At 39.8% G+C, this 16,203-nt stretch overlaps 1 protein-coding gene across 1 annotated transcript in view; it reads right to left on the bottom strand.

Annotated features, from left to right (window-relative positions):
- The window catches only part of L3mbtl4 (L3MBTL histone methyl-lysine binding protein 4), a 339,815-nt gene that overhangs the window by 83,015 nt on the left and 240,597 nt on the right, over nucleotides 1–16,203 (bottom strand). Inside the window, exon 13 of the mRNA XM_029470911.1 lies at nucleotides 176–290. Within this exon, the coding sequence (XP_029326771.1) occupies nucleotides 176–290 (115 nt within the window). The remainder of the gene's footprint in view (nucleotides 1–175; nucleotides 291–16,203) is intronic.

Below are 16,203 nucleotides of genomic sequence, written 5' to 3'. Positions count from 1 at the left end.
GTCCTTTGAGGCTTAATTGTGAATAACTGGCTTCCAGAGCAGCTAGAATGCCGATTAATTAATTCACCTATCTGTTACTCTGTGTTCAAATGACTATAATGACATAAATAAGCAACATTAATGGTGGAATTCAGGGTAAACACTTCTAAGCAACAGCAAAGATCAAATTGCTTACCATATGGCACTTCCAGCGGATGCCCTGTCACATCGCACCACCCGATGGGGTGGATGTCCTGGCTGTCAGCATCCACCCAATAGTCGTACTTATGGTCCCAGCCATCGAAATGAATCTGTTAAAAAAAAAAGGGGGGGGGTTGAGGAAGTACTGTTTTGTGATTGCTATATAACTCTGTCTTCATTAAAATATTTGAAAACAAATATGTATCACACCTTGCAGCTGAAAAAATAACTGTCTTAAATGTGCCATCATAGAGATTTCTAACAAAGCCAAGAAAGGCCCCTGGAACACATTTTAGATAAATTAGAGAGGCAGGAAAATGAAATTTATCAGACGTTGTCTAAAAGTGGGAGGGGTAAGGCAGATATGTTCTCTCAACTAAGAAGATTCTAGAGTGGTGAGCAAGGACACTTCTACCCCCAGTGACTGTCTGTAGACACCGTGAACATCATGTCATAGTCACTGAAACACCATTCACCAAGTTGACACCATTATGTAAAGCCCATTTCTGATGAAAAGGGTGTGAATCAGAGCACAAAAGCGCCACCTTTCCTAAATCCTCAGAAATAAGCAGAGGCTCAGATATAAAGGAGGCACACAGAGAAGACAAAAATTTCTGGGGCCTGGTAAACAGCTCAGGAGTGCAGGGCTTGCCTGGCAAGTACAGGCCCTACGTTCAGTTCCCAGAACACACAGAGAAGGATATTACTGGATAGATAATATGTGCACTGGAACTCATGTGATAGGGCAGGAAAAGAATCTAGCAACCCACTTGGTATACAGGCTTATGATCATTTTATAGTTTGTTAATTACGAACTGAGCCATCTGTGTTCACATGTATACACACGTGTATACACATATGCACACAAATACACACATACATTCACATATATATGCTCCCACCTGTGTCAATTATATATATATAAGAAATTAAAACTCTAACAACTTATGAAATAAAAGTGAAATATTTATTTCTTGAATATACAGAACTATGTTATAAAACATGCTGTCAGAATGATAAAGTGAATTTTGTATAAAGTAAAACAACAAACAATTCTACTATTCTCTTATATATCTTTTGTTTGTATTGCCAATCAAATAGAGAATATGCCATTTTTAATGTAAAATAGTTATTCATCACCAGATATGGTGATATATGCTTATAAATTCAGCTACTGCACAGGCTAAGGTAGGAGACGCACAAGGTTATGGTCAGCTTGGGCTGCAAAGTAACTTCAGGGCCAGACTGGGCAATTGAATGAGACTCTGCTTTAAAATGAAAAATTAAAAGAAAACAAGCCAGCAACGGTAGTTATAACTCATTGTCCAATGATAAAAATGGTCTAGCCAGTTCCTGGCAGGTGGAAGCCCTGGATCCTCAGTACTGAGAAAAAGAAACACTAAATAGACTAAAGGTTTAGAATAACACACATAGAAATCAAGAAGAACATAAAATAGATCATATGCATGTGTGTATGGTATGTATGTATAATATTTTCCCCCAAGATTTATTTCTAAGCAAGTGCTTTTCAAAGTGTGGTTCCCAGATTGGTGGCATCCATACCACACGGGCATGTGTTAGGCATGCAGATTCCTAGACCCCCCTCAGCTCTCTGAACCAGAAACGCTAATGAGTAGGACCTTGGTATATGTAAGGTGTTCCTTCCAGATGTATCATATTGATGCTGTAGCTTAAAAACCAATGACTGAGGAATGTTCTGAAAACATATTCCTGTCTACATGTATGTGTGCTCATGCTTATCTGTGTGCACTCAAGATTTTGCAGATGGGCAAACATGCATGTGTGCACGTTGACATAGGCATCAGAAAACAATGTCTGGAATTTTCTTCAATTGTTCACCATTTGCTTTATGAGCTGTGGCTCTTAGTGATCGTGGAGCTCACTCCTTCAGGTAGACCAGTTAGCCAACAAACACAGGGATTCTCCTGACTTCACCTCCCCAGGGCTGGCATTGAAGAAACACACTTCTGGTCTTGGCTTTTCATAAGGGTGTTGAGGATGGAAAGCAGGTCCTGATGTTTTTTTTTTTTTTTTTTTTTTTTTTTTTTTTTTTTTTTTTTTTTTGGCAATCACTTTATCACCTAGTCCTCTCCTTAGCTTAGAAGACTGCATTTCTAGGATTATCACCTAGTCATCTGCCTAGCGTAAAAGACTACATTTCTACCAGATATGGCCTTCTGGCTATTAAAAAGTAACCTTTCATGCAAAAACTACACAGCTGGACAAAGTACACACAATGACTGGGTTTTTCTATGTTGCATTTACTATATAGTTATTTTTGGTTTTTGGAACAGGGTCTTAGTATACATAGGATGATCTTAAACTCTCTACATATCCCAGGTTGGCCTTGAACAACACATCAACATCTAAGCCACCCAAATGTCACAGCCATACGAAAAATGGAATCACTAAGTAAAGGAAGGCATTCCAGATGAGCCATTAATGTCTTGGAGAAATTTTGCTACTTGTAATCTAAGTCAGAGTGAAATTTAGCACAGCAGCCATCCTGTGTTGAGGACACACTGGCAGCAATTCAGAGTTGGAAAAGCAGTAGGAAGTTGAAGGGCACAATGGGGGGAAGACAGCCACAAAAGTAAAAAGGTATTAGGGGATGCTGACAAGACCTTGGTTGAATGTGAGACTACATACTTGTAGTTTGAGAAGTCAAGACACCGTGCAAAGCCCATGGGAAACAAAAACATGAGAGGCCACATGTTGCTATGAGTGCAGAAACCAGTGGGCTAGTCTTTAATCACATCTTCAGAATTGGACTCAGCTCCTAAAGCCACAGTGCTTGGAAAGAAAGGTCAAGAGTACAACTCCAGACCAAACCTATGAACAGGCTAAAGCCAAGAGCCAATATGTAAAAGAATTACAAGTAGCTAGCTGCCTGATGATGCCTTCCTTTTAAAGAATAACCCCACTGTATACCCAATCACTCCTGGAATCCAGAGTGCAGAGCAATTTTTAGACATACGCGTCTACATTCGTAAGTAAACAGATGAACATGGATGGTGATAAGTGTTTAAAGAAGCATCCAATAGACACTGGGATGACCCAGATCTTGTAATTAACACACAAGAACTTGGAAGTATCTGTTAAAATATTTGCAAGGGAGGTATTCTTAGTGAACACACAGACAGAGAATCTCAGCCTAGAAAGTATAAAGATGAAGAGACAGGAGAAAGTTCGAGAACTGGGTGCAAAATTTTTTAGGTCAAAACATTGCAAAGTTGAACAGCATATGAGTAGAGGCAGGAGAGAGGACAAATCGCTGTGAACAGAGGTGCACAGAAAGTGCAACCGGAGGAACAGACAGTACAGGGCTTATATGATGAATACTGCCCTAGGGACTTGCCAGATAAGATCAAGTCTAAGCTGCCAAAGGAAGGACTAAAGAAAGATTGGGAAAATAGTCACAACAGAGCCAACCCAGAGGATGGCTACTTTGGCTCAAGACACCACTTTATGAATTTAAAAAGAATGGGAAAACTCAAGCTCAATAAATAGTAGGGGAATAGGGGTTATGGAAATCATGGAAGGACCGGACAGTTGGCTAACTTCACATCAGAAACAGGGAACCATAAGGCAATTCAAATGTCTGCCAACTCAGAATTTTACATTCTACATTAATACCTTTTGAAGATGGGAAGGAAGAAATGGCCATTAAAAGCAGAAAAGTAAGAAGCTATAGATTTTTTGGCACAAGAAATCTGAAATGCAGGATTTTAGACTGGAGGAAAATGCCGACAAATAGTAACACCTCAGAGGAGTTATGGAGAGAAAAGGTGTGGGGTGCAGGCAAGGTGATGTCTTTACAGCGATCATACCCAGTCACCACACAGCAGAACAAAGCAGGAAAATCGCATGGTCATCAACACTAAAAGAAAGCATAGTCCATGAATTTTCATGCACTCAGACAGATACCCTTGGCTTGCAGGCAGAGAATGAGCTCCTGTAGCTCAGCAAGAGAAGAGGACATCCATAAAAAACCAGCAGCCAGTGCCATAGGAAAGATTATTTGGGGTGCTTCAAACACACACCAAAGTATGAAGGCAAAACAATAGATAAAGTCGCATTATTCACACAAGTGTTTTTCCCTGTAGAAAATATGATTGATTAAAAACATAATAAGAATTTAGCAATAGTTCATGATTAAAGGGTGACATAAAATAATTGTGTTCCTACATTCTGACAGCAAACTGAAAAATAATTGAACCATTTAGAAGAGCATTTCTTTTAAAAACGAAAGGCACAGATAAGGTGAAATAGAGCTATGATTCTGGAATTCAGGCAGCAGAGGCAGGAGGATTGAGAGTTACAGGCCAGCCTGAGCTCAGCTGCAGGACCCTGTATGTCATACCCTATTCCCCACCCCACTGCCCAAAGGACCTCTTAACAATGCATGTAAGAGCATAACAGAAAGGAAAACACCTTCACACTCTAAAAACATTGCTAAGGCAAATTCAGTATAGCCCACAATTAATAGGGACCATAATTATACCCAAAAGACTACAAAAGACTACAAAAGTCAGTTTTGTAGATGTCATTTCTCCTATAATGCTCTATAAATTTAGCAAATCTCACTGCAAACAGGAGGCCAGCACTTGGGAAACTGAGGCAGCCAAGTACTGACTTTGAGGTGAGACTGCCTCCAAAGCAAGTTCCAGGATAGGCTGACCTATGCAGGGACAATCTTGTCCCAAAAGTGTATAACAAAGGCAAAATACAAAAGGATTTCCTCAGCACTGCTGAGAAGCTCACCGTGAGATCGCACAGAAAGCAAAACGATGCAGCATGTCCTGGATAACTTAGAAAAGAATGGCAAAGTTGGAAGATTCTTGTTTGACTTCTAGTTCAGAAACAGAACACTGAACATAATGGACACACACACATGCACACACACATAAACACACGCGCGCGCACACTCACAATTCATCTAAAAATAATATGCAAGGAGTATTAGATGAAGAAAGAGCAGCTTTTCAACAGTGTTCCTGGAGTAGCTATTTTGGTAGCCACACTTAAAACAAAAGAAAACTAAGTCTATCTTAAAGTTCATATGTCACATACAAGTTAAACTGACCTTACAATCCACATATACATGAACCTGAAGTGGATCATAGATGCAAAAGCTAAAGCTGTAACACCCAAGATAAAACTTTAAGAATCAAATAAAACTTTTGTGGTACTGGAATATTTGGGGATTTTTTTTCAGACACCTGCAATCAACATTCAAGAATAAATTTAAGCATTCAGTATCCTCTATATTCAGAAACTTCAGCCTCTCAAAACAATCAGTAAGAAAAAGAAAAGGTAAACTCAGACATTTGTGAATGTTCATACTAGCATGCTAAGCACACTAACGATGATGGAAAAATTCAGCCAAATGAAGGGCAAAAGACTCAATAGACACTTTGACAGCTGAAGGCTTGCAGAGGATCAACTAACCAAATCCTCAAACCATTCCGTCAGGGAAACCCAACCACATCCCAATGCTAAACCCAGATGACACCAATCGCTGGTGAGGCTGGGGTTCTCCTATGCTATGGACCAGGGAGGTCAAGACAGAATACAGAAAACAGGCCAAGCAAGACTAGGACTCTGCCCTGAGGAGTTGAACTTTTGTAGTTTACCTTTTATATAATTGGGTCTAAAAAAACCAAAACAACCCCCACACACAAGTTTCAAAGTCTCTTTGATAGTAGATGTGATGCTTTTATACACACTGCTCAACATTTTCCTGTGTCTATTAGGCATCCTCAATTATCATTTCCCAATCTGGACATATTTACTCATGGTGGAACCTATTTTAACCCATCAGTGTGATGCTCCCCTCCCTGAGGGCACTCTCCAAACTCCAGATACACAGTAAAAATTTTGAACCCACATATTTATGAAAGACATTTTCATCATTTTAGATCTCCATCTCTCTGGAGAGGAAATCCAATTATAAAAATTCTAACCAGATGGTCAAGTCATTAGAGGCAATTGGCACTGATGGATATTTACAGACTCTCTCTGAAAAGCAAATGGACATCATGAAAACCAAATCGTTTCTTACATCATTAAAGCAAATACAGGTTTTCCTTGCTCCCACTTCTATGGATTTGAAGCCAGAGATCAGGTCACTAATCAGGCATTATCTTATACTACTGTTGCAAAATAGTAACACTTTCATTGGTACTAACTTGGTATCCAGGAGTTATCAATAGCTAATGCTTTGCATATTTAGGGGTTAAATCACCATGTTAAAATCTCAGTAGGGATTAACCTCTTACTATAAATCTAAAGTTATATGCTATGTGAGAAGATTCTGTCTTTCTATACTGATCCTAATGATCTGTTCAAAGCGCTCCTTGGAGCTTCCCCTCAGCCAAGCAAATTTACCTCTCTCTTCAGTCACCTTTTCTGGCACCATGGACCTTAATGTTGTGGTTCATATCATGTGAGGTCTCAACCTCTTGTCTGAACAACATATAATATGGTAACCATGGTAGATGGGAGATAAAAATATTTAGAAAAATTTAATGTCTAGTCACAATAATTTTATTATCATGAATAATTACTATACTTGTTTCCACCTGCCAAACTATTTTTAAATATTAATTTCCAGTTGAAAAGGCTTCCAACACATATATTCAGAGCCTTCAAGTCTATTCAACTGCTAATATAAATTATCAACACACAGTGATTCTAACTTATTTAAATATTCTCTTTACAGTATATGGCCCAGCTTCTGTTTAATGCATAGTTTAGATAACTCAAAATTCATTCAGTTGAAGCTGGACCCTTAGATTTCATTGCAGGACAAAGAACTGAATTTTAGTATGTTATCCTGGGATCTATTACTCAGAGATACTGGTGCTAATGAGGCTACAGTTTATCATGCTGCCTCTGAGGCTGGCTCTGAGCTTTATTAAAGAATGTCATTCAGACTTTCAGAACAGTGGCAGGCTGGGTGTCTGTTCCATTACAGGCTGAATGCTGGGTCAAGCTTTCACAGAACAGCACTGGAGTCCAAGTGCAGCAGTACTGTATGGTATACCTTCGTACAGTATACTTTATTTTTGTATGACATATACAACATTTATTATTATATGTAGTATAAAGTCCATAATATATTGTTTTCACAATGATTTATTTACAGAGCTCTTGAGAAGGTAAAAGTTTATGTCACACAGCCTGAAAGTGATATGCTTTACTGACTGAGAGGAACATGTAAGAAAATGAACATACACACATATACTTTCACAATGAAAATAAGATAATACTGAATAATGCAGAGATGCAACCCAGAACAATGGATGCCTTCCCATGTTAAACAGAGCTAGGCAATGGACTAGATTATCTTTACCTAGGAATGGATAAAAGACAAAGGCTGTGAAGGGACAAAAAAGTCACATATATGTACTTTAAAAATATTTTATCCTTATATGTCACTAACTACATTGTACATATGAAACTACTAAGTAAGAAACATATAATGGATCTGCCATTTCCATCCCACTGTGACTTTGAAATCCTTGCTTTTGCCCAGGCTAAAATGTACAATCCACTTCCTGTGTTCATTCTGGGAGAGTAATCTCAATCCATTTCCCTGATTGGTTTCTCTGAATCTACCTATGATTTTCAAAGTCTCCCTTCTATTCTATGTTCAACATTCTGATAAGTATTACAGAAAATGTGTGTGTGTGTGTGTGTGTGTGTGTGTGTGTGTGTGTGTGTGCGTGTGTGCATGGGTGAAGGTCTGATGCTTTTTTCTCTATTGTTCTTCACCATTTTTGAGATGGTTGCTCAGCAATGAGCTCAGCAATGGGCTAGAGTGGCTGACCAGGAAGCCCCAGGGCTCCCCTCTCTTTGCCTCTCAGGTTTAAGATTACCATTGGGTGTCATGTATTGCTGATGATCAGGGCTCAGTCCTTGTGTTTGCAAAGCCAGCACTTCACCATCACTGCCCCAGCCAAATCACAGGGAATGTTTTAGATCTAAATTAAAAGTTAATGGTCAGCTGAAGGGATCCGCAACCCTATGGGTGGAACAACATTATGAACTAACCAGTACCCCGGAGCTCTTGACTCTAGCTGCATATGTATCAAAAGATGGCCTAGTCGGCCATCACTGGAAAGAGAGGCCCATTGGACATGCAAACTTTATATGCCCCAGTACAGGGGAACGCCAGGGCCAAAAAAAATGGGAATGGGTGGGTAGGGAAGTAGGGGGGAGGTTATGGGGGACTTTTGGGATAGCATTGGAAATGTAATTGAGGAAAAGATGTAATAAAAAATATTAAAAAACAGTTAATGGTCTATACTATAGCTACTTTAAACTTCTTTACATTTTTGATGCTTACATTGATCATGGTTTTTAAGCTGGTAATCATTTTGTTCTCTAACAAAATTCTTAGTATGGTATGGATTAAGATGGAGATAGAAGTACTATAGTATTAGTTGAGTGTAGTTTTGAGATTTTTTTTTTATTCAGGTGCTTCTGTCATTTAGGACCATGGCAACAGAGTGGGTTCTTTGATGTGTTTGCCTTTAAACCCACAGTTTTATCTAAAGCAATCAAGAATAATTTTTTGAAGTCATATGCACACTCTTTTTTATAAGATGGGAGCTGGAGAGAAATCCAGCTGGAGGGTTGATACAGATACCATTCACCCCCACGTGATCCCACTCGCGACAAATAACATCTAAGTTTCCATTTCTCCAGCTCTATGGTTATAGTTGTAACAAATACAATCCGTTCTCCCCATAGGCTATGCTCTCCCCATAAAATTCCCACCAGGAATAAAAATGCCCAAATTTGTAATAGAATTCCAAGGGCTTTCATTATTTTTTGTTTAAGTTTTTAAATATCTCATCTCTAGGAATGGCAACAGCCACCTTCAGTGCCCAGGGGCTCTATAACTGAAGTAAGAACACTAGGAATAAAAACCAAAAGATCTTTCATAAGTTGTATGAAGATAAGTAACCTTAAAATCAATCTACAATTGTAGCAGCATAAATATTTTCATTACCTCTGCCATACAGTTTATGAAGTTTGAGGCCCTGAGGCAGTAAATGGAGTGGTGATGGCAAATACTGCATATGCACGGTTAACTTGGAGAGCACATCTTCTCACAATTATTCAGCAGGCTGCTACCACTGTCATCTCCACCACCACCATGACTATCCCTACCACCACCACCATCACCACCATCGCCACCATCACCACCATTGCCCCCATCACCACCATCACCATCATCGCCACCATCAGCACCACCACCACCATCACCACCATCGCCACCATCAACACCAACACCACCATCACCACCATCGCCACCATCAGCACCACCACCACCATCACCACCATCGCCACCATCAACACCACCACCACCATCACCACCATCGCCACCATCAGCACCACCACCACCATGATTATTACCAACATCACCACTATTGCCACCATCATCACCACCACCACCATCAGCACCACCATTATGTTCTCTTTGGGACACTGGCCCTTGTGGAGGAAACTGTTTCAATACACACTCCCTGTTTGTCTTGAAATTCTAGATTTCCACCATAGATCTATCTGGATACTTACCAACTCAAGAGAGATGCAAGCAATATGTGTAAAAGGAGATTTCTGTGAACAGAAAGCCTGTGAAGTGTGGTGGTCATGTTTACCATGTCCAACTGTTGCTGGACATGGTAGAACTTATCAGGAATCCCAGCATAGGGAAGACTAAAGCAGGAGAATTGCAAGTTCAAGTCTAGCCTGGACTACAAATTAAACAAAAAAACAAACAAACAACAAACAAACACTAATAATAAACGGAAATTATTAACAACAAAGGGATTATTATTACCATCAGACAATTCTGTGGAGCACAACCGGAAGCCTTCTAGAAAAGTTAATTAGTAATAGTGCCAGATAATGTAAGTATGAGATCGTTACAAGTAAATATTCAATAACCAGTAAACTAAAGGTGTCAGAGTAATCTCATGCAGTTCTCACACGATATGAGAAAACGGTACTGTAGTTAGCTGCAATTTTCAAAGTTTCCCAGTAAGAATTAAATGCACAGAAATTAGTGTAAGGAATGCAGAACAAATGCATTGTACACTATGGCACAATGGATGCACTTTGAATTATACACTATTTGCATGTACCATCCACATGCACCAACATCCACATGCACCATCCACATGCATGCACATCCACATGCATTATCCACATGCACCATCCACAATGCACCATCCACATGCATGCACATCCACATGCATTATCCACATGTACAATCTGCATGCACCATCCACATGTATAATCCATATTCACCATCCACATGGACAATCCACATGCACCATCCACATGCACCACCTGCATGCACAATCAGCATGCACCATCCACATGTATAATCCACATGTACCATCTGCATGCACCATCCACATGCACCATCCACATGCACCATCCACATGCATGCACATCCACATGCATTATCCACATGCACCATCCACAATGAACCATCCACATGCATGCACATCCACATGCATTATCCACATGTACAATCAGCATGCACCATCCACATGTATAATCCACATGTACCATCTGCATGCACCATCCACATACACCATCCACATGCACCACCTGCATGCACAATCAGCATGCACCATCCACATGTATAATCCACATGTATAATCCACATGTACCATCTGCATGGATAATCAGCAACATAGAAACAGATACAAGAGCAGCTAGTAGCTGATGCATCATGAAAATGATTTCTAAAACATCTAAAGTAAGACACATAGCAAGGAATATCTTACATAGATATCTTTATAACTCCAATGTTACACGCACATGCACACGCACGCGCGCGCGCACACACACACACACACTCATAACCTTATAAAATGAATTTGAGTCTTACATGTTACCCACAGTAAAACATGAAGATTATGAATTATTCCTTTTCCTATGGTGCCCTACAGAGAGCTGGGCACAGCTTGGTTGAGATTGGTATATGTTGTGTGTTTAAGGATTTGGATTTGAGTTTAGCCTTCTTAAAAGCCATAGTATATAAGGAGACCAAACCATTACATCTGTGATTATGACGATGAGATAGTCTTCTGAACTGTTTAACTGCCAAAGGCCAGTCGGTCTCCCAATGTTGGATCCATAGTGCAAAGAAAATACTAAGGAAGAGAGTCACTACTCAATGGAATTTTTATTTTTCAGAATTGCAGTATAAAAACCTCAATATTTCTATATTTAGTCATGATTTAAAATCCTAGACTTTTATGGTTATAAAAGTAAATCATAATGTGAATAATAGAAATGAATTTACTAGCCTACTTTCATACTACAAGTTACATTCTATTATGTATTTTCTTGATACAGTTTTATAAATGAAATAGTTCATTGTTTTCAATAAGCATACTATTTGATATAAATTTGTTCTATTTTTAAAATAAAAAGGGCTGCTTTATTATTCAGTGAATGTATTGGTATAATAACGAATGTTTGTTTTGTGAAATTCCTAAATATACTAAATTTTTGTACAAGTATATAAGAAGTTTATGATTAATAGCATCCCCCATAAATAATAAAGCTATTTGTTTAAGACTTTAAATAATATTAAGCACTGTAGAAGCTTGCAAAGTTAACAAATGTGGTTTCCTCTGCAGAGGGGGAAAAGTGGGAAGGTGAGTCACAAGACAACAGCCTCTGGCAACCACACTTGTTGAGTGAAACTGTTTGCATACAAATAAATAAAAACCCAAGATAAAGTTGGTTTGTGTGTTGTTTCTAGACAAGGAATACAGGGTAAGAAATCGGGTTCAGGCTTCCTCAGTGCAGTTGGTTTTGCTTCTCAAGTCAGAGCATAGGAAACTCCATTATGACCCCAGTAAATCAAAGTTCTACAAAAGAGCCAAATTAAAACATGTGGTAGAGGAATGAAGTTTGGTGTTCAAGCCTTGCTTAAGATGAAGGCACAGGTCAGAAGTCAGAGTTATGGAAGGGAGGTAGGCAGGGCTCACAAGAACTGAACCTGCAGAGTGAGACTGGTAAAGAGAAGCTTAAAGGGCCAGCTGCAGGAGGCTGCATATCCCTGGGCACACTGGTTCTGAAGGGCAGACCTTTAGAAGCAGCCTTCACCCTCTGGCTGGTGGTTGGATTTGGGCCAGGGCAAAGTTATCCACAGGCACTTGGAGGGTAGGAAGAGAGAGAGAGAGAGATCCTGAGAGTTAGTTTTTCCAAGGATTCTCTCCTGCTGATCCCAATGTTGACAAAGGTTGTGTTTCTAACATGACTCTCTCCAGAACATCAATTCTCTCTGTCTTTTCTCAGCCCCATACCATGGGTGTGCCTGACAACAGCAGCCAAAGTCAGTGATTCTGGGGAATCCAATACCCAAGGTCTCTGAAAGCACCTGTTCACGCATGGTTCTCAGAAGCTCATACACATACATACCCATTCAAAAGGACAGTTGTGCATTTTTCATAAGAGAGCTGTGTACAGGAAGATGAGATCATATTACTAGCATGGACTTACAAGGTATGACTGAAGACAAGGCTGAAAAAACAGCAGAATAGCATTATTGCATATGTTTCAGATAAGAGATAGAGTAGTTTTCTCTGAAGACTGAGAGATGGCACCACTAGAGAGACAAGAAATGGTCCATTTCTGTGGTGGTTTGAATATGCTTGGTGCAGGGCGTGGCACTATTTAGAGGTGTAGCCTTGTTGGAGTAGGTGTGGCCTTGTTGGAAGAAGTGTATTACTGTTTGGATGGGCTTTGAGACCCTCCTCCTAGCCACATGGGAGAGTCTTCTCCTGTTTGCATTTGGATCAAATTATAGAACTCTCAGGTCCTCTAATGCCAGGATTGCCTGGATGCTGCTAGGCTTCCCACCATGATGATAATAGACTGAACCTCGAACCATATGCCATCCCCAATTAAGTGTCATTTATAAGAGTTGCCTTGGTCATGATGTCTCTTCACAGCAATGGAAACCCTAACTAAGACAATTTCATTCAGTGCTCCAATCTAGGTGTGAATAGAAATTTAATGAGAAAACTAACTGGTCAGAGAAGGTTTTTACCTCTTAGTTTCTATGGCAGACAAGAGGCAATGGCGTGCACCATAGCTGAGAGTCATCCAAGAGCACCAAGGCAAGCTGGCAGGCAAATGTGAGATTGTTCAAGGTAAGTTGTTGGGTCGGTCTATGGTGGAGTTAGAGAAAGGAGAGGAGAGGGGAAAGGAAGGAAGAGGGGAAAGAGCTACAGTCATGCCTTGTCACTTAGGATGCACATTGGTTTGCTCTAGTCATGAATACCCATGGATACCTAACAGATGGTGGGAAACATAGGGCCTGTGTGAGGCTGCAGGGAAACAGAAGCAGCTTAGACAGAGAAGCGAGAACTCAAAGCCTACCCTGTGTGATGCTAAGGCCTCCCAGGAGCAATGGCACCAGTGGCAAGGACCTTACAAATATGTGTGATTATGGCATCACCAACACAGTACGTCTTCTGATTCAAGCTGGGTACAAAGTAAGCATAGTAAGAGAGCTGGTAATACCTCTGTCTCCTCAGTCGATGTCTGTGAGGACTAAATGCTTGCTTCTATCAAATTTACCTAAGATGACATTTTAAAACATTTTACATAGTTTCTTTTACCAAAAAGGAATTTGGAGTTCTCTCCAACGTGACTAAAAATTGGCATTGTTTATCTAAGATGTCCAGTCATGATACACAAAGATGTTGGCAGTTTTCAAGAATGCACTCACTGCAGGGTACATTGGGTTTCATTATCAAGTTCCTTACAACCACGTCCTGTGATCTGTGATGGATCATTAGAGGAAAATGCACACCACTTGTGAGGAGGAAAGGAAGCTAGCTTAAACTGTTATTAATTCAAAAATTCTACTCAGTGTTTGTGTTAACATAGACCAATCCTTCCGAAGCAGGCATTTTTTCCACTGTCTGTAGGAGCCCTTCTGACTTCATCTTAGCCAAGGATTCACAGCAACCAGAACAATAGATCCTAAAATATACCAGATTTCTGTGGAAAACAAGTGATGCTCGAGCCAAAAAGTAACTTTCAAACAAGAGAGGATATGTGCTGTTTGTTGTTAAGATTTTTATATGATTTCCTATATTTTGCATAATTAAATATCAGAAATCTAGCTTATTTTTGATGAAATCACACTTGTCTAATAAGGTCCCTGATAAAGAAATTAGGCCCAGGTAATCATTCATAACCTAGGCTTCAGACCGAGGTGGTGAACATGGAAACTGATGCACTGGATAAAGATCTAATCACCTAGAGATAATTTTTTTTACTTTAGCCACTTTTTTATTAGATATTTTCTTTATTTACATTTCAAATGTTATCCCCTTTCCTAGTTTCCTCTCCAAAGATCCCCTATTCCCTCCCCTGTCGCCCTGCTCCCCAATCCACCCACTCCTGATTCCTAGCCCTGGCATTACCCTATAGGGCATAGAACCTTCACAGGACCAAGGGCCTCCCCTGCCATTGATGACCAACTAGGCCATCCTCTGCTACATATGCAGCTGGAGCCATGAGTCCCACCATATGTTTTCATTGATTGGTGGTTGAGTCCCAGGGAGGTGTGGGGGTACTGGTTAGTTCATATTGTTGTTGCTCCTATAGGGCTGCAAACCCCTTAAGCTCCTTGGGTACTTTCTCTAGCTCCTTCATTGGTGACCCTGTGCTCAGTCCAATGGATGACTGTGAGCATCCACTTCTATATTTGCCAAGCACTGGCAGGTCCTCTCAGGAGACAGCTATATCAGGCTCCTGTCAGCAAAATCTTGTTGGTATCTGTATTAGTGTCTGGGTTTGGTGGTTGTTTATGGGATGGATCCCTAGGTGGGGCAGTCTCTGGGTGGTCCATCCTTCAGTCTCTCTTCTGAACTTTGTCTCTGTAACTCCTTCCATGGGTATTTTGTTACCCTTCTAAGAAGGATCAAAGTATCTACACTTTGGTCTTCTGTCTTCTTGAGTTGCATGTGTTTTGCAAGTTGTACCTTGGGTATTCTGAGCTTCTGGGCTAATGTCCACTTATCAGTGAGTACATATCATGTGTGTTCTTTTGTGATTGGATTACCTCACTCAAGATGATATCCTCCAGATCCATCCATTTGTCTAAGATTTTCATAAATTCATTGTTTTTAATAGCTAACTAGTACTCCATTGTATAAATGTACCACATTTTCTGTATCCATTGCTCTGTTGAAATATTTTTTTTAATCTAATCTAAACCAGAGAAAAAATTTCCTACCCAAGATTGTCCATAAATTTCTGTAAATATCCACAATTATTTCATGGCTAGTATTTTTCCTCTTTTTTGTTCTCTCAATTTTCTTCCTTGGAATCTCAGGGCACAAATCTCTAATTCGAAGTTATTGTACTTCACACAGTTTATACACAAGCCCTACTAAATCCCACTTGCTGATATCAGAAGGTGGTATTGATGATTAACTGTGTAATATTTCTAATTTTCTAGATAGCTATTGTACACAAAAGTGCTACCTAATGAAATTAATTTAGAAAATATAATGGAAAGCAGATATGCAAATACTCAATAGTATGTTTTTAAAAAAAATGTTCAATGAGGGAATGGTAAATTAAACTCACACTGAGATAGCACCTTATCTCAGTAAGAAAGGCTCTAATCAAAAAGTCAAAAAGGCAGATATATTTTTGAAGATGTGAAAAGAGAGGTAGTTGTCTAAGTACAGCCATTTGAGAAAATAATATGACAGTTCTGCACCCCCCCCACGCAATAAATAAAAATAGAACTACCATGAGAGTCTGTGTTTCTATTTCTAGATACATGCAAGAAAATAAAATCAGCCAGGCATGTTGGCACATACCTTTAATCCCAGCACTTGGGAAGCAGAGGCAGGCAGATTTCTGAGTTCGAGGCCAGCCTGGTCTACAAAGTGAGCTCCAGGACAGCCAGGGCTACACAGAGAAACCCTGTCT

The sequence above is a fragment of the Mus caroli genome, chromosome 17, assembly GCF_900094665.2.
Source record: "Mus caroli chromosome 17, CAROLI_EIJ_v1.1, whole genome shotgun sequence".
NCBI classification, from domain to species: Eukaryota; Metazoa; Chordata; class Mammalia; order Rodentia; family Muridae; genus Mus; species Mus caroli.
The sequence above is the reverse complement of the archived record's forward strand: the minus strand, read 5'-3'. Positions and strand labels throughout refer to the sequence as shown.